Source organism: Carcharodon carcharias, chromosome 14, assembly GCF_017639515.1.
Source record: "Carcharodon carcharias isolate sCarCar2 chromosome 14, sCarCar2.pri, whole genome shotgun sequence".
In the NCBI taxonomy this organism is placed as follows: domain Eukaryota; kingdom Metazoa; phylum Chordata; class Chondrichthyes; order Lamniformes; family Lamnidae; genus Carcharodon; species Carcharodon carcharias.
In genome coordinates, this window is record NC_054480.1 from 125,847,581 (window position 1) to 125,875,575 (window position 27,995).

At 42.7% G+C, this 27,995-nt stretch overlaps 1 protein-coding gene across 2 annotated transcripts; it reads right to left on the reverse strand.

Moving 5' to 3' along the window:
• Positions 1 to 5,066: 5,066 nt before the first annotated feature.
• Positions 5,067 to 27,899, reverse strand: LOC121286913 (SURP and G-patch domain-containing protein 2-like). 2 transcript variants are annotated; one of them, XM_041204180.1, is made up of 10 exons: positions 27,843 to 27,899; positions 19,986 to 21,923; positions 19,263 to 19,506; positions 16,242 to 16,447; positions 13,574 to 13,697; positions 12,278 to 12,495; positions 10,958 to 11,016; positions 8,760 to 8,896; positions 7,924 to 8,059; positions 5,067 to 6,734 (listed from the first exon to the last, which is right to left on the reverse strand). In XM_041204180.1, exons 1-9 carry the CDS (start codon positions 27,862 to 27,864, stop codon positions 7,924 to 7,926), a joined length of 3,084 nt encoding a protein of 1,027 aa, XP_041060114.1. In that variant the 5' UTR covers positions 27,865 to 27,899; the 3' UTR covers positions 5,067 to 6,734. The 2 variants fall into 2 exon arrangements, with proteins under 2 accessions (XP_041060114.1, XP_041060115.1); XM_041204181.1 differs by lacking the exon at positions 7,924 to 8,059.
• Between the last annotated feature and the right edge of the window lie 96 nt (positions 27,900 to 27,995).

Sequence of the window (27,995 nt, forward strand, 5' to 3'; positions counted from 1 at the left end):
AGTTACTTGCTCAGGATCTGTGTTATCATGGAGCTCCAACTGTATCTTGAATGAATTCACTGCTCTGTCATAAGCCTTAAGGAGGGTGGCATCATCCAACTCGTCCAACTCTTCCCTCTGTAAGTTGAAGAGCACCCAAGTACATTCAGCTAATTTTCTAACAAGAAGTTACACTTACACAAGAGTTGTTCCAATGTATCCCAATGTTTTACACAACCATCAACACCATTCAGATTGTAGCAGTGAGACAAAGAGTCCTGACCAATGTTTATCTCTTAACCAACATTACTAAAACCGGTCATTGATCTGATTGCTATTTGTGGAATCTTGCTGTGCACAATATTGCTGTCCGGTTTCCCGACCATTATAACACTGATTGCCCTTTCAAAGGACTTCATTGACTGTATGGCGTTCTGGCAGGTCCTGAGGATGTGAAGGGTGCTCTACAAATGCAAAACTTTTTGAATGCAGGGGCTGCCACCTCAGTACCTGCTGGTAAACTATCTCTCCACAACACTCTGCCATTTGCCGGCTCAGGCTGCCACTCCCGGACCTCTGAGCCTCGGAGGAATCACCGGCTCCCCGTCGCGCCGCCTCCTGGAACGTGTAGTTCCAGATACCCAACATTCCGCGCGCAGCCCAATGGTGTGAACTACAACTCCCAGGATGCCTCACAGCGCCAACAGCCAGCCGCAGGTGCAAAATGAGCCCCAAAGAGTCAAAATAAGAATCAAGGAGTCCTCCCAGGACAAAAACAAAAATACCTGGAAAAACTCAGCAGATCTGGCAGCATGTGCGGAGAGGAACACAGTTAATGTTTCGAGTCCTCATGATCCTTCAACAGAACTAAGTAAAAATAGGAAAGGGGTGACATTTTACCCCTTTCCTATTTTTACTTCGTTCCGTTGAAGGGTCATGAGGACTCGAAACGTTAACTGTGTTCCTCTCCGCACATGCTGCCAGATCTGCTGAGTTTTTCCAGGTATTTCTGTTTTTGTTTTTGATTTCCAGCATCCGCAGTTCTTTGCTTTTAGTCCTCCCAGGAGTTGCATTGAGTACATTGTAATGCCGTTTACTTTGCATTTAAAAAAAAACAAATCAACCCTTATTTTTTATCAATTTTCCTTTCTCACCTATTTCCATTATTTTTAAACATATTTCCATCCATTGTTTTATCTCTACCTTTTAGTATTCCTTCACCCCACCCCCACTAGAGCTGTCTGTACCTTAGATAAAAACAAAAAAACTGCGGATGCTGGAAATCCAAAACAAAAACAAAAACAGAATTACCTGGAAAAACTCAGCAGGTCTGGCAGCATCGGCGGAGAAGAAAAGAGTTGACGTTTCGAGTCCTCATGACCCTTCGACAGAACTTGAGTTCGAGTCCAAGAAAGAGTTGAAATATAAGCTTATATTTCAACTCTTTCTTGGACTCGAACTCAAGTTCTGTCGAAGGGTCATGAGGACTCGAAACGTCAACTCTTTTCTTCTCCGCCGATGCTGCCAGACCTGCTGAGTTTTTCCAGGTAATTCTGCTTTTGTTTCTGTCTGTACCTTGTTTGTCCTGCTTTCTATCCTAAATTAGCACATTCCTTTGGATAATATCACCACCTTTAACACCTCTTTGTCCTTTTGTCTGTGACATCTTTTGGTTATCTCCACCTATCACGGGCCCTTTAACTAGCTCTTCTTGTCCTAACACTCCCCTCCCCCCTTTCCTATTTTTACTTAGTTCTGTTGAAGGGTCATGAGGACTCGAAACGTCAACTGTCTTCTTCTCCACCGATGCTGCCAGACCTGCTGAGTTTTTCCAGGTATTTCTGTTTTTGTTTTGGATTTCCAGCATCCGCAGTTCTTTGCTTTTATCAACCCTTATTTTTTTCGGCTTGCAACTTTAGTTCTAAACAAATCCACAAACATTCACTCCCTCCACTACCAATGCACAGTAGCAGCAGTGTGTACCACCTACAGAATACACTACAGAAACACACTAAGGCTCCTTCGACAGCACCTTCCAAACCCACAACCACTACCATCTAGAAGGACAAATGCAGCTGATAGATGGAACACCACCACGTGGAAGCTCACCTTCAAGCCACTCACCATCCTGACTTGGAAATATATCGCCGTTCCTTCACTGTCGCTGGGTCAAAATCCTGGAACTCTAACAGCCCTATGGGTGTACCTACACCACGTGGACTGCAGCAGTTTGAGAAGGCAGCCCACCACCACCTTCTCAAGGACAACTGGGGATGGGCAATTAATGCTGACCTAGCCAGTGAAGCCCATATGCCTGAATGATTTTAAAAAATACATAAAATCACCATTTTGGGGGAAAATAGGTAATGCTGAGTGGGTTTTTAATGCAAATTTATCGACTGGGTTGCTTTGCATTTGTAATTTCTAGCCAGTTCACAACCCCTTTCCCAAAAGGTGTCAACTATTGCTGTGGTGAAATAGAAGATATGGCATTTCTGGTGTCTTGTGTATCCCTGAGGTTGCCAAATCTGGATGGATGTATTCCTATTTCATTATCTACCCTGGCCAACCAGTCTTGTTATCCATATTCAATATTAAGTATTCAATCCCTGTCAATATTCAATCTTGCATTAATAACTAGTAAACAAGTGTTCATTGAAAATGAAAAAATGCCCGTGATACTTCTCTCCGGTTTTCTCGCAGCAGTGTCCAGATTAATCTTTAATACCTGAATATTCCAGGACAATATTGGAGGGTTGGCAACCTTCCTTATCCCTAATCACTACATACTTCAAAATCTACATTTGATCAAACTTTTAGTCACATGTCCTAGTATTTCCTTCTGTACTGCGTCAATTTTTGTCCGATTAAACTTTATGAAATTCCCCTGTGACATTTCACGGCAGTGCTTCCCAAACATTTCTTGCTGTGAGACCATTTGAATGGCTCAGACTTTGTATGACTCCAGGGTGAAAATTTGTGGGGGTATGACCATTGTTGAGGGCATGGTGGGGAGGAGGTGGTGGAGGAGTTGGCCTTCAGTTGCTGATTGTAATCCCAGTCATCAAAATAAAACAGCAGGATAGTAACCTTCAATATTTAATTATTAAAGTTGATATGTTAACTTTTAAATTCAACATGTTCAGCTCGAGATTAAAGAAGGACCATAACTTTCTGCAGAGGCTCTTCCTGGCTCAATGCCCCCCTTCCTCCCCAATTTACTGATCTTTCAAACAGGATTCCTGCTGATTGTGACTCTGTCGTGCATGGGGTCACTTGAAGGTTCACTCCCCTCCCAGCATATTGCAACCCAAAGGAAATATTGGGTGCATACTGCAGACACCAAGGCTGCTTATGGAAAGTTCATTTACTCCCCTCTCATTGAACTGAGAGCCTGGGGGGTGGTGGGGGGGAAATCAGGTGTGCTCATCATGCATGGGGCCTTGGAACCAGTCCCAGGACTTTCCTAACAGATTCTCTGCTCCATGGCCCCCATTATGACCTGAGCACTCGCAACCCCAAAATCTTGTCTCATGACCCCACATGGTTTGAGAGGCCATTTTACTAGGTTAGCTTCCAGTTAGGTGTTGACTCAAATGTTGTTAATGATTTGGCTCAGTGAAGCACTCTTTCCCCTGAAAGTCATGGCAGGGACACATCCAATAGGGGCTTGGGGGATTCATGACCTATTCACTTTTGAGGTTGGACAATTTTTATGGGTAATCATGAAGCATTAATTCTGCTCTGCTGGAAGGGGGTGGCTGAGGGGTGAAGCTACTCACATACGTCCCAGTAAGCTGCTTCTTTCAACGCCATGTCCAAGCTTATTAAAACACGTACCTAAAAACTTACCACAATGGTGTAGTTTTTAAAACAAATGTTCCCAAAAAATTAAAGCCCACAGGAACAAAGGGAATGGGGAGGGGAAAGAGCAGAGGAGAAAAAAATAACCGGAGGGAGAACGAGGTAGGAAGGGGCAGGGGGTGGGGGAAAGAAAAAATAGTGGTTAGAGTCCTGGAATGGCTGCAAAAGGCTGAAAATTCAGAAGTTGTCTCCAAGCCTGTCCTGTGTTCTAGCTCCTGAACTTCACTAAGGGCCTCTGGCAGCTCCTAGATCCTTTGCTGGAATGCTTTCTTCTGGAGGCCCAGTTGGCTAAATCTGGACTTCAATACCCTCAGCCACCACCCCCTCCAAACCCTTCAATCGTTGCTCCTTCCCTGGTTGTGTTGAAGCTCCATTCCAGAGGCCTGATCAACATAATCCTGGTTGACCTCCAAGTGCTTTATTGATAGGGTGCTGCACTGTTGGAGGGGTTGTCCAGCTTATGACATGCCAAACTGAGGTCCCATCTGCATATTCCAGGGATTCAGAAAGATTATGAACACCACTGTTGGAAGAGGAGGAGGGAGCACTCGATGGCCTGATCAACATTCTACCCTTAACTGACAACACCAAAAATAGATTAATTGCTCATTCATCAAATTGCTGAATAGGTCATGAATCCCCCAAGCCCCTATTGGATGTGTCCCTGCCATGACTTTCAGGGGAAAGAGTGCTTCACTGAGCCAAATCATTAACAACATTTGAGTCAACACCTAACTGGAAGCTAACCTAGTAAAATGGCCTCTCAAACCATGTGGGGTCATGAGACAAGATTTTGGGGTTGCGAGCGCTCAGGTCATAATGGGGGCCATGGAGCAGAGAATCTGTTAGGAAAGTCCTGGGACTGGTTCCAAGGCCCCATGCATGATGAGCACACCTGATTTCCCCCCCACCACCCCCCAGGCTCTCAGTTCAATGAGAGGGGAGTAAATGAACTTTCCATAAGCAGCCTTGGTGTCTGCAGTATGCACCCAATATTTCCTTTGGGTTGCAATATGCTGGGAGGGGAGTGAACCTTCAAGTGACCCCATGCACGACAGAGTCACAATCAGCAGGAATCCTGTTTGAAAGATCAGTAAATTGGGGAGGAAGGGGGGCATTGAGCCAGGAAGAGCCTCTGCAGAAAGAGATCAGGTTTTGCACAAAATTGCTGTATTACAAGCAGAGGAACATGTGATTACAACATAGTGTGTCAATGAGGCAAGTTTTAAGCACACACGCTTTATTTTTTTTTTCAGTATATCCAGATTATAAATTTTCACCTGTAAGAAACCATCACTCTCTTTAACTCATTGACTACCAAAGGTGATAATATTCAGGTGGCACCTTTAGTTCAGCTGTGCGGGGTAGGTGAGGCCAGTGGTGAATGATTCTACCACACCACGTGCTGCATGCACGGTGACCAAGTTAAGTAAAGCAACACTAAATAATTCAGCAAAATCTCACAATGTTTGACTACTGATATAAATAACATGACAAACACGATAGCTAAGTAAAGAGAACGGCACAGAACACAGGAATCTGAACAAGCACGTTCGCTACAATACTCTTTACAACTCATAGCGCTATAAGAATTTTTCATTAGGGCATGTCACCCTACTAGGCTCTTGATGCATATTCAGTCTCGTGCTGTCATCTCTTGTCTGCTTACATCTGACCAAGACCATACAGCTACGCTTGTGGTTAAATGAGAACACCTCCTAATCCCCACGGTGCACCCTCTGTGCTTGAATGCACCCTTGGTAGGATTGTCCTTGCACGTCTGTGCCATTGCCCAGTGGGCTTTGGGCACACCTTATGACAATGGGGTCAGTGCAGGAATTGTTGGCATTGTGAAGGGCAAGACATAATCTGTGGTGAGGCTCTAAAACGTGTGTTCTATATATGTGTTTACGGTTTCACTACAAATCTGCCCCTGCAGCGTCAATATCAACACTCAGTTAACCTCTTATTGGATCCTCCACTTGACACATCTTCTTCTGGCTGTTGGAAGAACTGAATAACTGTCTCTCCACGTGCTCCATTTTGTATTTGTTTTTGCCTGTGATGGTGAGATACTCTGCCCACAAGCAAAAATAAGTGATGTAGACTGTCCCTAGATTAATACTTGGTTTGGCTATGGCTGGCTGCATTATCCCAAAGGTCAAGGTGCAAGGAGAGTCTCCATCTGCAGTCCGAAAGCATGCTGTGCTACCAACCGTATGTTTGGGTAGACACCCAGTCTCCCACCTGCAACTTGTTGAAGATGCAACTGTGAACTGCCGTGCGGTCGAAACAGATACTTACCTAAGACCAGGGTGTGCAACAGCAAAATCCAAAATATTACCTGAAATTGGGTTGTGTATATATAAATATACACACACGTGTGTGTGTGTGCATATGTATATATAGAAAGAGAGAGAGGACACAGGCAGCCTAGTTAGTCTGCTATGAAAAACATCTAAAATGGAGAGTATGTTAAGACACATTGTAAAAAAGAAAATGAAACAAGTGTATTTTAGATTTCCTATAACAGTTCATCTTCTGACATCAAAAGAACCAAGTGTAAACATCTGGGTTGACCAATGAGATACACCAACATTTGCTTCCAGTTGAATGATTGGATAATTTGGAATATCCAAATGGAGCACTGGATTTTGTTGTTTTGTGGTCAGTGAGTTACCAAGTATCGTGAATTACTAGGTTACTAGGTATAACAAGTCACCAGGTATAATGGGCTCCATCATACATTTATCCTCTGGATAGATTCCATTTTAAGCATTCTGAATTTTCAGGTCATTTCACTTCCTGTGGCTTCAAATCCTCTCAGCTTGTGCAATGAAGACCATCCTCCACTTTCCAGCAACTCACAGCATCACTAGCCCAAAATTAACCTGAAACAAAAGTAATCAGATGGGATTATTTCCTGGGAGTTTATAAATTCCAAACCCCTCCCTATCCCACTAACTCAGTTTCCCTAATCTAAGGGCGCTGGGTCTCAATGGGGTTCCGGTCCCCTCCTCCACTGGAGGTACTGACTCTCACAGGGATACAGGCCCCTTTGGGAAGAATTGTCTGTCCCCAGTGACTCACCCAGTGACTGACTGGCATGCTACACAAACACAGAGGACATCACAGCTGAGCCCGATCCTGTGCTCACCTGTTATCTGCACATAAATGTAGCTTCATGCAGTGAATTGCTGGACAGTGGTCAGGAATGGGAACCCTGTTTTGGTTTTCCCCTCTCAGTCTAAGGGACAGACACTGGGTTAGGTAACTTCTTCACTCTACTCTACCATTCCACCATATAGTCACTATAATATCCAATCAATCCAATGGAGAATTAATGAGAAACCTCTTTACCTATAGAGTGATTAGAATGTGGAACTCACAACCACAGCGGAGGCAAATAGTACAGATAAATTTAAGGGGAAGATGAAATAAATAGAAGATTATGATTAGAGGGGTAGGAGCAGACTCAAGTGGTGCATAAACATTGATACATACCAGTTGAGCTGAATGAACTGGTTTTTTTTCTTCTTTCATGGGATGTGGGCTTCACTGGCAAGGCCAGCTTTTGTTGCCCATCCCTAATTGCCCTTGAACTGAGTGGCTTGCTCGGCCATTTCAGAGGGCACTGGAGTCATCTGTTGGCCAGGCCAGGTAAGGATGGCAGATTTCTTTCTCTAAAGGACATGAGTGAACCAGATGGGTTTTTACAACAATCAATGATGGTGGTCATGGTCACTATTCCTGAGACTAGCTTTATATATCAGATTTATTGAATTCAAATTCCACTAGCTGGAATGGTGGGATTTGAACCCATGTCCCCAGAGGATTAGACTGGGGCTTCTGGATTACTAGTCCAGTGACATTACCACTACACCACTGTCTCCCCATGTGCTGTGAATTTAATGTAAATGAACGCATATTAAGCACTTTTGGACTTTCCCAAGAACTGTGATCAGCTTTATAAATACAAGTCATTCTTAACAACTAAGCTCCCACTAATAAACTTTGGTTGTTTTTCAGCTTTTCAACAGATTATATTAGGTCAGCTTTGCAAGTGTATGACATTTGTACCTAGGATTTAGACAGCAGCTTGGTTCTGAACGCTACCATCATCCGTTTACGGAAAGTTGCGAACTCATTATCCGCCTCATCCATTTCTGCAGTAACGCCAACTCCTAACCCAGACCTGTCTGTAGATGTCACACCCCTATGGAGGAGAATGGTTTACTCTGTAAGGTTTACAGTGCTATTACAGGGTTTAATTAGTATATTGGTAAAAATACATTAAAAATTGCAGCTCATATAGATTAAAGTTGTGTGATACTGAACATATTCATAAAGTTGTTCCACCTCTACCACCTCCAGAGACAGACCTGTCTCCACCAGTACTGTACCCCAGTGTTATACAGTGACAGACTTGTCTCCACCAGTACTGTTTCCCAGTGTTATATAGTGACAGACCTGTCCCCGTCAGTATTGTACCCCAGTTTTATACAGTGACAGACCTGTCCCCAACAGTACTGTGCCCCAGTGTTGTATGGTGACAGACCTGTCCCCACCAGTATTGTACCTCAGTGCTATACAGTGGCAGACCTGTAACCCCAGTACTGTATCCCAGTGTTATACAGTTCAAATTGCAGTGTGATTTCACAGCTCCTGTCTATGTTGTATGTTTGCCATCATGCATTACTGAAGTGCAAGACGCCAGTTTCCTATTTCACAGCGAAGCACTGCATGATAGCAAATATTTGATCTCATTAACAAGGGTGATGATTGTGCTGGGATCCTTATGGCTAGCAGAGAGACAAAGCTGCATCCCAGGAGTTTTGGCTAGGTTTGAAACAAGGATCCAAACATGAAACAACAGTATCCAATCTAGCTCAATCCCTCTTCAACCTGTTTCTTACCTGTTAACAGGGTCTCTGATGCCCTGTTTTTCTAAGCCCAGACCCTCTCCATCCTTCCAGCCCATCCTCTGCAGCATCTTGTACCCAACATTGTCCACCGCCAGCTTGTTTTTAGTGTAATTTATATCCTCATTTTTCTGAAAGAGAAGCATTCGATCAGGATAAACCTTTTATTTGCTCACAGTGGATCAACTTAACCAGTGTCAGCAGCCTTCAGTGGCCCAGTGGATTAAGGAAACTATCTGATGCAGACCGGAGTCTGACAGGTCAGAAGGTTCCTGGTTTGGAATCTGGGCTGTGCTGAGTTAGCTGCTTTCTTTATTGTTTAATGGGATGTGAGCATCACTGGCAAGGCCAGCGTTTGTTGCCCATCCTTAAATGCCCTTGGACTGAGTGGCTTACTAGGCCATGTCAGAGGGCAATTAAGAGCCAACCACCTTGCTGTGGGCCTGGAGTCACATGATTTTTTTCATTAATTCATGGGATGTGGGTGTAGCTGGCTAGGCCAGCATTTATTGCCCATCCCTAATTGCCCTTGAGAAGGTGATGGTGAGCTGCCTTTTTGAATTGCTGCAGTCCATGTGTTGATACACCCACAGTGTGGTTAGAGAGGGAGTTCCAGGATTTTGACCCAGTGACAGTGAAGGGATGGGAATATATTTCTAAGTCAGGATGGTGAGTGGCTTGGAGGGGAACTCCCAGGTGGGGGTGTTCCTATGTGACTGCTGCCCTTGTCCTTCTAGATGATAGTGATCGTAGGTTTGGAAGATGTTGCCTTAGGAGCCTTAGTGAGTTCCTGCAGTGAATCATGTAGATGGTACACCCTGCAGCCACTGTGCTTCGGTAGTGGAGGGAGTGAATGTTTGTGGAAGGGATGCCAATCAAGTGGGCTACTCTGTCCTGGTGTTAAGCTTCTTGAGTGTTGTTAGAGCACAAGTCTTCATTATTATTGCCAGAATATTGTCAGGGCCCATAGCCTTTGCAGTATCCAGTACCTTCAGCCATTTCTTGATATCACATGGAGTGAATTGTATTGGCTGAAGACTGGCATTGGTGATGCTGGGGACCTCCAAAGGAGGCTGAGATGGATCATCCACTCGGCAATTCTGGCTGAAGATTGTTGCAAGTCCTTCAGCCTTATCTTTTGCACTGATGTGCTGGGCTCCCCCATCACTGAGGATGGAGATATGTAGGCCAGACCAAGTAAAGATCGCAGATTTCCTTCCCTCAGGACATTAGTGAACCAGACAAGTTTTTACAACAATCGATGGCGGTTTCATGGTGACTGTTAATGAGCCTAGTTTTTATATTGCAGATTTTATTAACTGAATTTAAATTTCACCAGCTGCCATGGTGGGATTTGAATCCATGCTCCCAGGGCATTATCCTGAACCTCTGGATCGCTAAAGGCAAAATACTGCGGATACTGGAAATCTGAAACAAAAACAAAAAATGCTGGAAAAACTCAGCAGGGCTGAGTTTTCCATGATAAAGACCAGATTATCTGTTATTAGTGATGTTGTGGAGGGATAAATATTGGCCAGGGCACCCAGGAGAACTCCCTGAATACAGCACTGCGAGTGTCAGCTTAGATTATGTGCTCAAGCCTCAGGAGTGGGACTGGAACCTACAACCTTCTGACTCAGATCCTGCAAATAGCAATTAAATCAATAACCAGTTTTTGTGATGTTGACTGAGGATTAATATTAGTTTCAGAACACCGGGAAGAACTCCCCCACTCTTTTCTTTAAATAATGGCTGTGGGATCTTTTGCATCCACCTGACAGGGCAGACAAGGTCTTGGTTTAACGTCTCAACTGAAAGACAACACCTTTAACAGTGCAGCACTGAATTATGGGACTCAAATCTCTGGAATGGGGCTGGAAGCTATGGCCTTCAGAGGCTAAAGTGTGCTGCCTACTGAGCCATGGCTGATACCTTTGGTTGTTTGGGAGAATATGGGTATTTCTTTTTAAACTTTTTACCTGCATTTAACTAGCAAGCACTTAAAATATCCACTCTAACATGGATGCATGGAATGGACTCCCAGGGAAAACAATTATTAATATATGAATTCATGTCTTAAAATAAAACAGCAGAATGAATATCTGGTTGGGAACAGAACTGATAATTAGGAAGAATATGTAGCAGTGGAGATGGCTTGAGTGCGTGTCATATATGATGGTTCCTAATCTTACCGTTTTTTTCTTCGGTTTGTATGTTGGCCTGTCATAGCCAATTCTCTTCAGCTCTCGGACTGAAATGACAGCACACATTTATTAGTGATTTTAGCAACAAGAAAAAGGACAGCAACAGCAACATAGCCAGAATGACAAGTCATGTTTCTGGGTTAGTAATTTATTTTTTAGATAATTTTTCACTGAGGTTGTAGATACCAGTTATCTTAAAAAGTACTTTTAAATTTGGGCTCACTTCCAAAGGGATAATTTTCCCAGGACAGTCCTTTTAAAGGGATGCAGATTAGGCCAGTTAAATATACTAATCAGAAGTTGTTTCTCAGAGATGCCACAACAACTATTTACAAGTTTTCGGTAAACATCTCTCACCAATGCGTTGGAAACCCTTTAACCTATGTTGTCTATGAAAGAGACACAGGCTTTTGGGGAACAGAGAGAGGCTTTGTAAACAGGACAATGCACAGGGAGGAAGACAACCAAAATGTTGCAAAAGTCAAGAGCTGGTTCTGCTCTTGAATGTAGGACAGAATGCAGGGAGGCTACACTGTGAAAGTAATAAATCTACTGTAGGGCAGATAGCATCATGCATTCATTACTTTGTGAAACTGGTGTCTTTGGAGAGATTGAAGAAACAGACGTATAAAGGACATGAGATGTGTCAGCATTACAGGGAGGTTTTCTTGTTAAACCTCTAGGTCCCCAATTGCCAAGCAGATATAGGGCTCAGTGAGTCAACTTCCATAAAAGACACAGTGATTGTTGCTACTGAACTTGCAAAGGTATCTATGACAAACTCAAATGGGTAACAAGTACATTGAAGTGCTAACCCTATTTGGTGAAGGGGCCTCCAATCAAATGCTGAATACATGTGGATCAACTTTAGATGTGACAAGCTTGAGCTGAGTAGCATTATTGCATCTGGGCCAGAAGGAGGTTGTTTCAAACCCCACTCCAGGACTTGCCTACATAACTTAGGCTGACACTTCAGAGCAGCACTGAAGTGATTTAGAGTCCAGGATATGAGCAAGGGACCTGTCAGAAAGTTCCCTAGAATATTTCACTTTTTACATGAAAAGCTATGGGTCTGAGCTGGGAATTTGCTAAAAAAAATTAAATAGACCAATTGAAAGTTAAAAACCACTATGTCACACTAAAGCTTGATTTCTTTAATTTTCTACTATCTAGCTGTAATGGACAGGGCACCTCTATTAGGGAAGATAATGAAGGGCAGGTGGGGTAACAACTGTGTTTAGCAACCTCAATGATCTATACATCTTTCATGAAATGGAAACAGTTTGGCTTCACTTTGTCAATGCTTACCCGGTGATGAGGTTGCCTTTGGGCGGAGTTTTTTGGGTGGCAGCATGCCAACTTTCAATGTCAGTCCCTTCCGTTTTCTGGGAAGAACGGAACGCCCCGAGGATGCCGGCTCTGGTACAGGATCTATGGAAGTATTGGATTTCTCGACCATCCTGCTGTATTCCTTCACCTTCTCCTTGTAGTATTTGAAGTACGAACTGTTCTCATCGTAGAGAAACCTGCAGAGGTGCAAAAAAAAAAGGAAACTACTGTGATCACGTCTCCTCCCAAATACAAATCAGTACATCAGTTTACGAGTAGGAGGATGGTGAAAAGCTCCAGCCAACGTGCACTCACATGCCCACTGTGAGAGGACAGCGACACACTAAACCTCAGGATGTTCCAAAGTGCTTTACAGCCAATGTAGTACTTTTGAAGTGTAGTTACCTGTGGTGATGTAGGAGGCTCAGCAGCCAATTTCCACACAGCAAGATTGCGCAAACAGCAATGTGATAATGATCAAATAATTTGTTTTAGTGATATTGACGAAGGGATAAATATTGGCCAGGATACTGGGGAGAACCCCTATGCTTTTCTTCTAAATATTGGCTATGGGATCTTTAATAGCCACTTGAGGACAAAAGGGACCTTAGTTTAATGCTTCATCTGAAAGATAGCATCTACAGTGGCGCAGCACTCCCTCAAACAACAGCTTAAAAATTGATCATTTATCACATTGCCGTTTTTGGGATCTTGCTGTGTCAATAGCGACCACTTCATTTCCTACATTACAACAGTGACTACACTTCAAGAAGACTTTGTTGCTGGAAAGTGCTTTGGAATGTCCTGAGGTTGTGAACACAAGCCTTTTATATATTTTTTTAAGACACAGTTACCTCTCCTGATCAGTTTTGGGGAGTCACATTAAAATTGTAGATTCTGACCCTAATCCAAAAAGAATTTAGCATTTATAAACCATTTTTCACAACTTCAGGATGTCCCAAAGAGATTCAAGGAATTCCAAATAAAAACAGAGAGCAAACCAGCTGTGAGGAATTAAATGCCCCACTGTTCCATCTGCCAGATGATAAGAGCACACAAGAAGCATACAAAATGCAGTGCCTATGGCCACCACCCTTCCCCTCCCGGGAAGTGTATCCGACCTGAGAAACAGTAAACATTACCTTTGGGATTAACTGATCTAAAGCACTCTTGGGCCGGGCAGTGCAAGGATACCCCTTACTGGTGGAAAATAACCCTGTCCCATACCGATATATCCCTGATATGCCAGCAAGCAGCCAGTGTCTGTACCCTTACCAGAAGGTTGGATTATCCCGATTGTTTTCAAAGGCAATCTCTTCCAGCTCTGGGCCACATTCAGCCACAAACTTGGCCAGCTTCTCCGCAGTGGTTCTCGTCTTCGTGTCACCGAGAGGATCATCTGCAAGAAAAACATGTTAAGTTTCAGAAATCACAAATTGCTGAACAGCAACTTGCTGTTGATTCTCACTACACTTCCTCACCTAATTCATCATGGACCCTCTTGCACACTACACTTGCACTAAGGCAGGCCAACCAGCTCCCAGGCCTTGGCTGACTTCACCCCAAATCAGAAATGGGCAAGCCCACAATGCGGTTCTGGAACCTTAATGCAAATTGTGTACAGAAGACAGATAGAAGATCAGTCTTGGTCATGAAATACTGTTCAGTTTAGCACCCTACTGGCACTCACTGTCCAAGCCACTGACAGGTAACCTAGCTAGTGAGTGGGCCGCACGAGTGGCCCTCCTTCAGCTCAGTGGGCCACAAGATTGAAATCGGGCATGTGCACTAACCATGATCCCATGAATAAGAATTTGTGGGGCATGCTGATTGAACTGTAGCAGCACTTTGATTGGACGCAGAGGGAGCACACGGCTCTCACAGTCAATGTTGTCTGCGATCAGCATGCACCTCACTTTATGTGCCCTTGCTTTGCGTGCGCATCACTTTAGTAATACCACAGGAAGAAAACTATGCGGATGGAAACCAGCAGAATCTGGCAACCCTGCGTGTGGGCAAGTCAACAAAATGTCTGATGGGCTGCACTCAGAACCCTGATGGGCCGCATGTGGCCCACGAGCTGCAGGTTGCCCACCACTGGTGTAGGCTAATATGTGAAGCGTGGCCACATGGCAAGATCACAGAGGTCATACAGCTTTTGAGGAACCATACCCCAGGGACACTGAGCATCTTCTGGAGAGAGTAGGCAACTGTGAAAACAAAGTCTTATAGCTTACAGTTCTGTCATGTCAACATTAGAGGACAGGGTTCTTATTTATAATTTATTCCTCGAAACAAGATGATTCTAAACATGGATATTAAAGATTTATTAAGCATATAGCATACGTAGCAGTGATTAAGCTTATATTTAACAGACAGTACTTGCAACATCACCTTACTAATTAAGTTGAGGGACTCAAAAGGTGTCACAATTTTGAGCTCAGTATTTCAGAAAATTACAAATCCAAATACTATTACAAACCAGCAATTCTCTTCCTCCCTCTATGTGACAATAAACACAATTCTGTAACACAATTCTGTATTACATCATGTTTATAATTGTTAAAATACAACCTCATATAATGAGAACTGAACTGACTTATTCCTGATCAAAAACTTTGGTTTTCCTTAATGAGCTATTTTCACTTAAGCAGTGGGAGGGGTTAGTATAGCGGTTTGGTCACTGGGCTAGTAATCCAGAGACCCAGGATAATACTCTGGGGATGCAAGTTCAATTCCCACCATTCCATATGGTGGAATTTGAATTCAATGAAAAAAAAAATCTGGAATTTAAAAAAGTCTAATGATGGCCACGAAACCTGTCACTTAGGGAAGGAAATCTATCATCCTTACCTGGTCTAGCCGTAATGTGACTCCAGACTCACAGCAATGTGGCTGATTCTTAAATGCCCTCTGAAGTGGCCTAGCAAGCCACTCAATTCTCAAGGGCAATTAAGAATGGGCAATAAATGCTGGCCTAGCCAGCGATGCCCCCATCCCATGAACGAATAAAAAACAAGTACAACTTCTGTACTTTGTTATCTTAGTAGATAACTTCACTCCCATCGTGTATTCATTATAATTGTTTTTGATTCAGTACGAAGTCAATATCCTGCCTCTAAACAAGCCTTAATTAAAGATGATTACATCCAGATGTTCTCACTTGCAGAACTTGTTCTCCCGTGTTCTTCCTGCAATTGTGATCAACTAATGAAAAGGATGAAACAATATGCAATAACAGGCCTTTTAATTAGGTGACTAAGCTGACCCATGCTGCAGGTCAGCCCTGATTCAATGTTGTATTTGAAACTGACTTAAAATTCCCTGAACAGGCAAAAACTAATGGCCAACAACAATAACCTGCATTTATGTAATGCCTTCTACATAGTAAAGCATCCCAAGGCCCTTCAAAATATCTATCATCAAACATTACTACAATATAAATCAATAGTAGGAGAACATAATGTTGTGTCAGCCATGGCTTAGTGGTAGCACTCTCGCCTCTGAATCAGGTCGTGGGTTCAAAAGGTCACGAGCACAAAATTCTAGGCTTATACTTCAGTTCAATAGCGAGAGAAATGAGACATTAAATCGATGCCCTGTCTCCTCTCAGGTGGACGTAAAAGATCCCACAGTACTATTCTGAAGAAGAGTAGGGAGTTCCCTGTGGGTGTCCTAGCGGAATTCATCCTTCAATTAAGATCACTAAAAAACAGATTATCTGGTCATTATCAAGGGAACTTACTCTGCACAAATTGACTGCTTTGTTTTCCACATTACAGCATTGACTGTACTTCAAAAATATTTCATTGCCTGTAGGTGCTTTGGAATGTTCTGAAAGGTGCTAAATAAATGCAAGTATTTTTTTCTTTCATAGACTTTCATGACACTCTGATTAACCCTTTCCTTGCAACAGTTATATTAGCAGTTATGTTGTCCCTACCTTTTTCTGTAGTTGGACATGTTTTTGAATTCTCAACTTTCATCAGGAACTCTTTTTGGAGTGCACTTGTGTTGTCTGTGGATGCTTTGTACCCTGATCCTTTGTTCTCAGCAGGTTTGCTTGACTGGCAGGTGTTTTCTCTAGAGAACTGTGCCACTTTATGCTTGTAATACCTGTATTCATTGCTTTTTGTGTCAAGCAAAAACCTTTAAAATAAAGATTTATTTAAAAAATTAGTAGATGTCGCCCTTTTCTATCTTCCTCACTATTCCCTGGGCCAGGCATTAACTACAGTCAAGGGGCGGACATCTATCAGCCAATGCTGGTACCCAGGGCATAGCTAACATCATTAATTTAATCCGCCCCTTCTGAAGCTGCTAATAATTCTTGCTGTGATACCTACAGGCCTTGTACTTTACCCAAGTGGCTGTTACAGCGTTCGTATACAAATATAAATGTTATTAAGCTAGTCGACCATGAAGATGGGCTATCAGATTGGACTCAAATGGTGATCCGTTATTTTCAATACATGATCTCTATTTGATGGTGCAGAGTAGAATGGCTCTGAGAGACCCCTGAACTGGCAAGAAAAATTTTAAGAGGATTATTATTTTTTCATATTAAAAGGGGGCAATTATTTGGATAAATTAGCCTATCTAGTCTTGTAAGACTCTTTATGTGATTCCAAAATAAAGGCAAAATACTGCAGATGCTGGAAATCTGAAATGAAAACAAAAAATGCTGGAAAAGCTCAGGTCTGACAGCATCTGTAGAGAGAGAGAGAGACAGAGATAATGTTTCGAGTCCATATGGCCCTCCTACTGATCTATAGGGAAGTAGAGATGTGGTGAAATATATACTGATTAAGGGGGGGGGTGGAACCGGTAAAGCTGGATAGAAGGCCAGCGATAGGTGGAGGCAAAGGAGAGATGGCAAAAGAGGTCATGAACAAAAAGTCAGAGTTGTTGATGGTGGTGGTACTGGCTAAATGAAGAGCTAATGGTGTCATTAAGAAAGTAAAATGTGATAATGGCTGGACTAAGGTGAATGCTCTGGAAAGTGACAGATGGCCCTAGTGGGGGTGGGGTGAGGGAAGGGGACAGGGGTGGGAAGAAAGATTGAAAATAGGCTAAAAGAGACCGGCATAACTGGGACCCATGCGGGTACCCATTGCCACACCTTTTATTTGGAGGAAGTGAGACAAGTTTACGGAGAAATTGTTCAGTGAGAGAACAAGTTCAGACAGACGGAGGAGAGTGATGGTGGATGGGGATTGTTCGGGCCTCTGTTCAAGGAAGAAGTGGAGAGCCCTCAGACCATTCTGGTGGGGGATGGAGGTGCAGCAGGATTGGACGTCTATGGTGAAGAGGAGGCAGTTAGGGCCAGGGTACTGGAAATTGTTGATATGATGTAGGGATATCATATCTTCAGCCTGTCCGCAAGCATAACCTAGACCTTCCCCTTAATCAGTATATATTTCACCACATCTTCCTGTCGCTTGCCATTTCAACACCCCATCCTGCTCTCATGCCCACACGTCCGTCCTTGGCCTGCTGCAATGTTCCAGTGAAGCTCAACGCAAGCTGGAGGAACAGCACCTCATCTTCCGATTAGGCACTTTACAGCCTTCCGGACTTAACACTGAGTTCAACAACTTCAGGCCATGAACTCTCTCCTCCATCCCCACCCCTTGTTTTCACCCCCCTTTTTTCCATATATATATTTTAAAATTTTTATTAATTTTTATTTTTCCACTCATTTTCAGTATTATTTTTAAAATGTATTTCCATTTTCATTCATTCTTTTATCTCCAGCTTTTAGCCTATTTTCAATCTTTCTTCCTAACCCCATCCCCTCCCCCCACCCCACCCCCACTAGGGCCATCTATCACTTTCCAGAGTGCTTACCTTGGTCCGGCCATTATCACATTTTGCTTTCTTAATGTCACCATTAGCACCTCATTTAGCCAGAACCACCACCATTAAAAACTCTTTGACCTTTTGTTCATGACACCTTTTGCCATCTCTCCTTTGCCTCCACCTATCACTGACTTTCTATCCAGCTTTACCGGTTCCACCCCTCTTAATCAGTATACATTTCACCACATCTCTACCTCCCTTTAGGTCTGTAGAAGAGTCATATAGACTCGAAACATTATCTCTGTCTCTCTCTCCACGGATGCTGTCGGACCTGCTGGGTTTTTCCAGCATTTTTTGTTTTCCTTTATGTGATTCTCTTGTCTCAGAAGGTTTTGAACCTTTGGAGTTCTCTACCCGAGGGGTCTGTGGATGCTTAGTTGAGCATATTTTGGGCACTAAGGGAATCAATACATGTGGGGAAAGGGCAGGAAAGTGGAGCTGATGTCAAAGTTCAGCCATTCTTACTGAATGGCCGAAGCAGACTCAAGGGGCTTACTCCTGCTGTTGATATTATGTTCTACACAAAATGCTAGAAATACCCAGCAAGTGAGGCACCTGTGGAGAGAAAAACAGTTAACTTTTATTTAATTTCATTGGATGTGGGCATTTATTGCCTATCCCTAATTGTCCTTGTTCAAGGGGCTTTTAAGAGTCAACCACATTGCTATGGGGCTGGAAGCACATGTAGGCCAGACCAGGTAAGAATGGCAGGTTTCTTTCCCTAAAGGGCATTAATGAACCAGATGGGTTTTTCTGACAATCAGTAATGGTTTTGTGGTCATCAGACTTTCAATTCCAGATTGTTATTGAATTCAAATTTCACCATCTGCCGTGGTGGGATTCGAACCCAGGTCACCAGAGCATTATCCTTGGTCTCTGGATTACTTGTCCAGTGACAACACCACTATGCCACCACCTCCCCTTTAACAGTTAACATTAGAACTGTTCTGATGAAAGGTCACGACCTGAAATGCTAATTCTGTTTTTCTCTCCACATGTGGTGTTTCGCCTGCTGAGTATTTTCAGCATTTTTTGTTTTTGTTTCAGATTTCCAACATCTGTGGTATTTTGCTTTTGTCTTACATTCTATAGTTGTCCTTACCGATATTTGGAGTCCTCTTTCTTGTACTGGATGACTACTTTCTCTGCTGCTTCGCCCTTCTCTGCTACAAACATAGCCAGTTTATCAATAATGGTCTTGACCTGTGTGTCTTCTGGGGGGTGGATGCTCTCACCAGCTGCTGATGGTGTATCTTTCTCTGCCATGCACATGCCACTGTCATCAGTGAGTGCTAAAGAACCTTTCTCAGTCTGCATGCTTGCTTTGGCATCTGCCAAAGAGGAAACTTAAAAAAACACAATAGTTCAAGCCATCTCTGTGAAAGGAGGTGAGCTAACAGGAGGTTACATTGGAATCTCAAAACAGCAAAGCCAAGACAGTGGAAATTGGAAAGGAAATGTTCCAACTTTCCTTGTGTTTGGAGCTAAATTGAAACAGCAATCTTGCTCCTCGGCAAGGCATTCGGGCTTCTGCTACCAAGACAGCAGGTGCAAGACCCATTCCCAGATCACTGAAAAAGTGTCAATGCAGCCAACTGCTGGAGGCACTAAGTCCCAGCCAGGCCAGCAACTGGGCAAAGAAGGGATGAAACTTCAATTCATTGACATCAATGTATTTTAATAAAATCATATTTAACCTTTCAATAATGGCAGATTCAAAATATCACCAATAGAGACTTTTAGTAACAGCTAGAATATAATGTAATCTCAAATTTAATTCAATCTATGCATCATTATAAATTCAGAGATTGATTTGAGCACTTACTTTTTGAGGGCTTGATTGCTGCATCATTCTTTGATTGTTCCTCCGCTTTTGTCATGAACTTACTGGAACAAGAAACCTGGCTATATAATGGGGGGAGGTAGATTTGCTCCACTCGGTTCTTCAGCTCATTTGTGTATTTGTTCCCAAACAGCTGATTGCTTTCCAGATTCATAAAATAATCGTACTTAGGAGCCACTGAGATCAGCCCGGTCTTCTCCAACAGATTTCTCCTTCTTTCTTCGCTGACAAAAGCAAAGATTTGCCCAATGAACACCATTGATTGGCGGCAAGCAATGATCGCCTGCTCTAGCTCACTGGCAACGTTGTCAGGGGTCTGTGAGCTTTGCGACTTAGAGCTTAGCTCATGGTTACTGCTTGCTACAAGAAGTGGACCTATGCATTCCAGCAGCTTGCTCTGTATCTCTTGTAAAAGAGATTCTTCTTTCTGCATAATATCATCCAACTCTAACCTACTTGCAATGACTTTCTTCCTTATCAATAGAGACACAAAAGAGTTATCTATCACAGGGTATGTGAGGCCTAAATGTGCCACTAATGTCGAATCACAGATATCCTGATGTTGCTTTGCCATCAAGCACTGGAAGGCCGTTGCTACCTTAGAATAGGTATCTGTGTTGGGGTCAAATTTATTTATGGAACGGTCAACAGCAACACTATGAAAACCAGCCCATTTTATTATTTGCTGTCCCAGTTCCATTTGACTACCTAGAGCAGATATATTCCCCAATGGATGCAAATGAGCAGAAGAGTCTGTGGAAACATTTTTGTAGGTGGTCACTGGCATGCTGGACACAGAAGGCCCCACTAAACCAGCAGGGGCTGTCCCTAGGAGACCAGGGGCGGTTCCTAGAAGACCAGGGGCGGTCCCTAGAAGGCCAGGGGCAGTCCCTAGAAGGCCAGGGGCTACCCCGAGAAGGCCAGGGGCTGTCCCCAGAAGGCCAGGGGCTCTGCCTAGAAGGCCTTGTCGCCCTTGAACCTTTGGACGCTTAAGCAAAGGCCCTCTTGTATTTTTAGGAGGCACTTTAGAAAAAGAATGACCCCTTCTGGAAACTTCTGTGTTTTTATGAATAGAACTGTGCTGGTTCAAGCGAGGGTTATAATCCTCTGCTACATGGAACCCATCTGTAGGTGTAGTGGTCTGGTAAATGGAAGAATCCATTTGAGAGCAGTCCCTGGATGGGTCTCTCCAGGATGTGTGAGAGGGATCATTCTTACTAGCCGCCATACGCCGAGCATTATCAATAACATTACTTAATAACTTGTATAACTCTGCATCAGGTGCCTTAACAGGACTCCTAGATCTAGGGTTAGATCCTTGATCCCTGGACTCATGACCAGGGCTCCAGGATCTCCTGTGAGATTCTGAGTGTCCTGTTTTATCAACAGGGTTTTGGGACCTATTGTATAAACTTTGACCATCTCTGCCATTAGGACTTTGGGATCTCCTATAGAATTGATAATCTCTTGAGTCATGCATTGGACTCCGAGACTGCCAATTATTTGGGCTTGTTTGCCTTCTGTATGATCCTGACCGATCTCTAGACTCAATAGGGCTCACTGATCTTCTGTAGATGCTGGATCCTCTCCTGGTAGGACTGTCATTGGAATTTGCTTGTCTTCCAAATAACCCTGGATTCCCACCGGGTTCAATGGGGCTCCTTAATTCGTTATACTGTGAATGGTGATCATCTCTCTCATGGTGCTCCAAGTAATTCTCTCTTCCTGAAGCAGAATAGGAAGCATCATCATAATATCTTCTATTATCTTCGGAAGGCATTTCTGCCTGACTGGATATATTCCTCCATCTCTCCGATCTGTGAGATGGAGATTCATAGTCACCATAGGGAAGGCCATCGTATTGTGTATTTTCTTCATAAGATTCCCTGGGATATCGCCTGGGTGCATAGTTGAGCATTTCTTCAATGGCAGAGGGGGGAAGAAAGGAAGAAAAAAAGTGTTTAGCTTTTCTTTTATTAAAATTGAAACAATGTTTTAAAAAGTTGTAATCTATATTTCATGTAAAAGCTAATGTATTAGAGATCACTTGGGCATGCTGATAACGCCACAAAGATCAGAAAGACATGATGGGTTTTTAAACCACAAAATGCACCTGACTAACTGCTTTTGGGAAATCCAACATAATCCAAGAGATGCAAGTAAGAAAAACAGGAACCATTTGTCCTATCAAGGGAGATGTGCAGTGTCTTCCTCAAGATACTAAACAATGAGAGAGCCTCACATCTTTTGTCCACTGGGCTTGAGGATGTATGGTGAATGGAGGTATGAAATGCCCTGACATGAACCCATTTGCTCAAGTAGAGGAAAACAGCTTGAAAAAAGCCAATTTTAGACATAGGTATTTTGGATCATACTAGCCAAGATACACTGGCCATTTGTAATCCACTCACCTAGAACCAAATTCAGCAGCGCAGATTCCATAGCTAATTATTTTCTCCTTTATGACTCACAAAAGGCAGCACTGTGAAGGTTTATATGAGGAGCTGCAAGTTCATGTGGCTTCATGTCCAACACATTGATGTGGCTTAATTTATCATTTGGCTAAAAGCTGAAGATGTAGCTGCCTAAAGAGCCACCATCCAAACCAGCCCTTACAGACAAACGAAGGATAAGAATTTTTGAATGGTTCATGATTTTGTAAAATATTCCAAAGCCTTTTGTCCCCAATGATGTTTCCGGTCTTCAAGAAGTCTCTGCTGACTCAGCAGGAAAGTCAGATAAGGCTTTCAAGGGGACATGGAAATATAAGCAACACTTACATTATGCAAGACAAGTTCAAAACATAAAATTCCAGTAGGAAATATCCTATGTGGACTGGCACCAATGTTGGAAAAAAGGTGCCACCTTTCACCACTTCAGTAACACATTCTGATTGGCACCAAGACAAAAATGTGAATCTAACTTTTTGCCATTTGTAAATCACATTTTCAAAATGGCAGCTCAAATGAATGTAGGTGAGTCTGTGCGGATAACAATCTTCAATGTAGCCCTTCGAAAAATTACACTGGTGGTGTGCAGGTAGAACATTCAGTGAGAATACGTGGAGAAGTGAATTTATTCTGCTCAGAGATGACTATGAGACCAGTTGTGTTTTGCATATATTGCTGATAATTAAAGAAAGATTCATTTCTATAGCACCTATTATGACTTCAGGACATCCCATTGCGTTTTGCAGCCAATGAAGCATTTTTGATGAGCAGTCATTGTAATGTGGGTAATGTGGCAGTCAATTTGTGTACAGTATCAACAGTACACATGGACATCCATGATATCGTGAGTGTATCTAGATGGAGGCTTCTTTTGTAACAGCAGTTTGCCTCTCCCATTTGTGTGCAATCCCAATCGTTGCTCTCACAATTACAAAATGTTCTTTGGTATTTTTCCGAGGAAGTCATGTGCATAGGACCTGAAACATTTCTAGGGTGACCCCTTGTAATCCCACCAGCTTTACAGGATGTTGCTAACTTGGAAGCTGCCAGTTCTCTTGCTACAGCAGATGGTCAACCTTCCTAGATATGGAATAATTGGATGCACCAGAATGAGAACAGCTAAGTTCAGCCTCCCAATGGAAGAAAAGCAGAGGCCTGAAACATAGCGTATGGCGTAGGAGCAGGAAAACAATACAGAGAAATGATTCCTCAAGGGTATTAAAACATGGTATCACAAAGGAGAAGCTGTGACCATTTGGCAAACATTGTTGTCCTCAAGGACAAAGGAAGAATGAATTACCCACATTCAGTCCAACTCTTAAATGTAATTTGTTTGAATCAGAACTGAAAAACAAAATCAAATTTAGGAATTACTAAGATCACATTGTTCAGCAGCAATAGTAATAATGCAAGTCAGGAACAGGTCAGACCCCTTTATCATGAAGGAAAATGCACTACTATGCAGAGATGACTGACTGAAAACCATGCCCCTTGCTGCATCTGTAAAGATGTCTGAGAAGCATAAGAAATAGAAAGAAAATAGGGGGGGACGTAAGAATGTGCAAGGAAATCCATGTGAAATAAAAACAAGCAAGGCTGCCACAGGACCACCCTCCACAGCTGAAGAAAAGGAAAGGATGTTCTGGTTAAAACCACTCCCCCTTGGCTAAGGTGGAAGGGGACATTACAGTATCAGGAATGAAAGTGAAGAGGAAGTTCTGTGAATTCAAAACAAGCACCTTAACATGCAAGGTATTAAAAAGCATCAGGATCACTTCAGACGTGGGGCATCTCTGTGGTTCATTGAGAGTGGACTCCAATCCAACATCCCTTCTCACAAAAACCCTTGTTAAGGGTATCAGAACAGGATGTCCCAAGTATGGGTTTGGTCTCCTGATGTCAAACAGAGAGTCAGTGAGGTTCTCCTCACCAGCACCTCCCCACACCTCATTGCCCCACTTTATACTTACTCACCTGATAAGATCAAAGAGCAGTTAGTCAGGTTCTGTGGTGAAAGGATGCACCAGAAAACATGAGCAGCAGTGAGTACTTGCATTTTGCTTTCAAGGCAAATACTATTATCACTTTCTACTCAAGATTAAGCTAGAACAAACCATACTATAGATACCGTTCAACAGCCTGGAACGTTCTTAAACTAGGAATAGGAATGGGAAAGGGAAGGAAGAACAGCATTCAAGACACAAAACTTCACATTTTCCCTAGTAATAGAGTATGAATTTTTGGAAGATCATTCAGTACATATCTTCTTTTAATGATCGGGAACCGCAAGTAGTGGTTAACCATATATCACAGAATAGTACAACATGGAAGGAGACAATTCAGAATATCGAGTCTGTGTCAGCTCCTTCAAAGAGTAATCCTGTTATTATTGAATCTGTTTTCACCACCCTGAAGCACTATCCTAACCACTAGTTGCATAAAAATGATTTTCCTCCTGAAACCTCTGGCTCTTTTGCCAATTACTTTCAAGCCTGTGCCCTTTGGTTATCAACACTTCAACCATTGGATAGACCCTCCATATTTCCTCGACTAAACCATTCATGATTTCAAACACCTCTATCAAATCTCCTCTTAGCCTTTGCTGATCTAAGGAGAAGTACAATAACTTTGTCCAAAACCTCAATCACTTCTTTCGTTTGATATAAAGAGGGAGAAGGGAAATCTTAAGGTTGCTTTCCATTTAAAGCACTCCCGTTATATGTAGTTAAAAAAATCTATTCTAAGAAAAACTATCCATGCTTTTTTTGAAGAAATTGGAATTTTTAACCTTACAGACAGCCCACCAGTCTCCTTGCTTCTAGACTGTTCCCTGAGGTCATCAACATTAAAGTGCTTGGTGTAGTTGGGGGGATGGTCATGCTGGACTAGTTTGAAAGTTGATCTGGAGCTACTTTACACCGAAATGGCATTGGATACACAGAGCAAGCTAATAATGAAGCAACCACATGAGGCACGCACCTGTTCAAGGGAAGGTTTGATCTAAAAAAAGATAATTTTCCTGAATTTATTTTAAAGTGGAATCAGCAGATATGAGACTATTTTTTTCCTTTTAGCTACATCATTGTGCACAAAGTCTTGCAGCAGATGGGCAACAAATTCTGGTCTTGCCAGTGATGCCCAAAACCCATGAAAGAATATTTTTAAAAACTGCTTTCTCAGGTAAAAATGAATGGTAGGCATCAACAATTTCATTAATTTGAGATTTCGGGTAGATGACTCTCCATCTGAATTCATATAAATTCAACAAAAAATGGCCACCGTACTTCCCCATATTACTACATCCACTGCAATCAAAATATCCCTGGGCTTCTAATTATAGAGATTCCATTTCTAAATCCAACCAATGTGATTTTTATAATTCCATTTCCCCACTTTTTAATCAGTGTTAATCAAAAGCACAGGAGGTCATTTCCTACTCTGCTACTGTTACCAATTACAATCAGAAGAAACTAGCCAGGGTCACTGACTTAGCAGGATGTTCTACAGGTACAAACGAGATCAGCTGGTTGTTTAGTGACACAGCTTTTTTTTTAAATAAATTGCATAGCAAGTACAGCACACAAACAAGTCATTCAGCCTAAGTGGTCCATGCCAGTTTATGCTCCACACGAGCCTCCACTCACCCCTCTTCATCTCACCCTATTCACCATACCCTTCTATTCTTTTCTCTCACATGTGTTTATCTAGCTTCCCCTTAAATGCAACAAGACTATCCACTCAACTGCTCTTTGTGATAGCGAATGTAAGTCAGCCTAAATTGTCAAGCTGTGTCCATTTGAACTGTAATAGTTATTCAGCAGCAATAGTTATTGGTTCTGACCTTCCAAACTTGTGTTGTGCCTGGAGAAGCAATTTACAGCTGTATAAACACACAATGAAGAACAGATCAGCAGCATCAGCAAGACCTGCAAGTCTGCTGTTTCTATCAGTGTTCCAAAGGCTTACAATTAATACAGTATGTTTAAACATGGGAAATTTCTGCACATCCAAGTCTGTCCATGGAAGATGATCACTGGGCAGTGGGTATAATTTAAAGAGATTAAGGCAAGTAATTCACGTCATACAATGATTCCAAAAGAAATAAACCTGTGGACAATGTGGTTTACTAATTTGAAAAATAACTATATGGGCTGAATATTATTAACAGCAATGGATGATAGCAACTATTTTAGCAGAAGGAACCTTTCACTGCAGTAGTGAACATGCAGTTTGACAACAGAGACCATAGTGGATTTTTATTTACATTTAATATAACTCAAACCTATGTCTTAATAGAAGTCAATAAGATTGCATCAATAAGATGGTTGTTGAACAGAGCCACAGGGAGGAAGGTTCAAACTTAAAGAGAACAAACATCTACCACACACATATGCACAAAGAATTTTATCAAGAAATAATGACAAAACATTTTCTATAGGCACAACAGATTTGTCAGCATGAGAAAACAAGTGCCATAAAGTTAATCAGTCAGATGCTGATAGTTGTGAGTTCCCAGGGGTTTTTGCATTTATTTTAGATCTCCACCATTTGCAGTGATTCTTTAAATCTGATTAAGAGCTGGGATCTCATTCAATGTCAGAAGGTGTTGCTCTGAGAAGACAGATGGAGGTGTCAGATCCTTTACCCATTTACCAAGCATACTCCTACCTCATTATGAGGTAGGAGTATGAGTCCCCCCCTCATACTAGGGCCTTTTTGCACGAGGGGGTGGGGGACAAAGTATCAGACTGTCACGAAAACAGTGCATCGTTACCCTGGGTGCAGTTATCAACCCCTTTCCCTATACTGGCCTTGTTGCTTCCAGCTAGCCCAGGTGGGGTATTAGTTCCTCTCCCACAGCAGGGATCAAATGCCCTAAGATTAGTGTTGCCGGTGCTCTAGGATTAACCTGGAGTCTCCAGAAAATAAAGTTTAAATTCCTGGAGTGTGCTGTGAGCGCCCCAGGATAAAAATCACAGGGATATTTAAAAAATGATGTTTTTGTTCATATTTCTTGAAAATTTTTGTAGTTAGAGAAATGTTGGAAATGGAGGAGACTGAGGCGGGAGGCCACATGATGAAACCTCCAGGAATACATCCAGCCATTCCCGGGATGACGGGGGTGTCAGATCTTTCCCCAAAACAAGGCCTTGTTGTCCTAAAGTGGGGCTCAGGCCTTATCTCTCCCCCCGAACCCCGGGCTCGGTTGCCCCTGGTTACCGCTTACAGGCCCAGCTTCGGCCACTGAACCCGCTTCACTCCGAGCCGCAGGTGAGCGGGAGTTTCCAAGCCCCCACCCTCTTTAAACCTCTGGCCTTGTCCCCAGACCCAGGTGTGATCCCCGATCTCTCCCCCATCTCCTCTCCTTCCCCACCTCAGCCCCACAAACCTGGACAAAACCTCTCCTCCATTGCTGCCGTCGCGTCACTTCCCTTCCCCACCGGAAGTAATCCGCACCTTCTGATTAAAAAAAACTGTCCTTCAAATTCCTTATTTAAATATATATATATATATAATCTCGCATACTATTATGTATAAATAA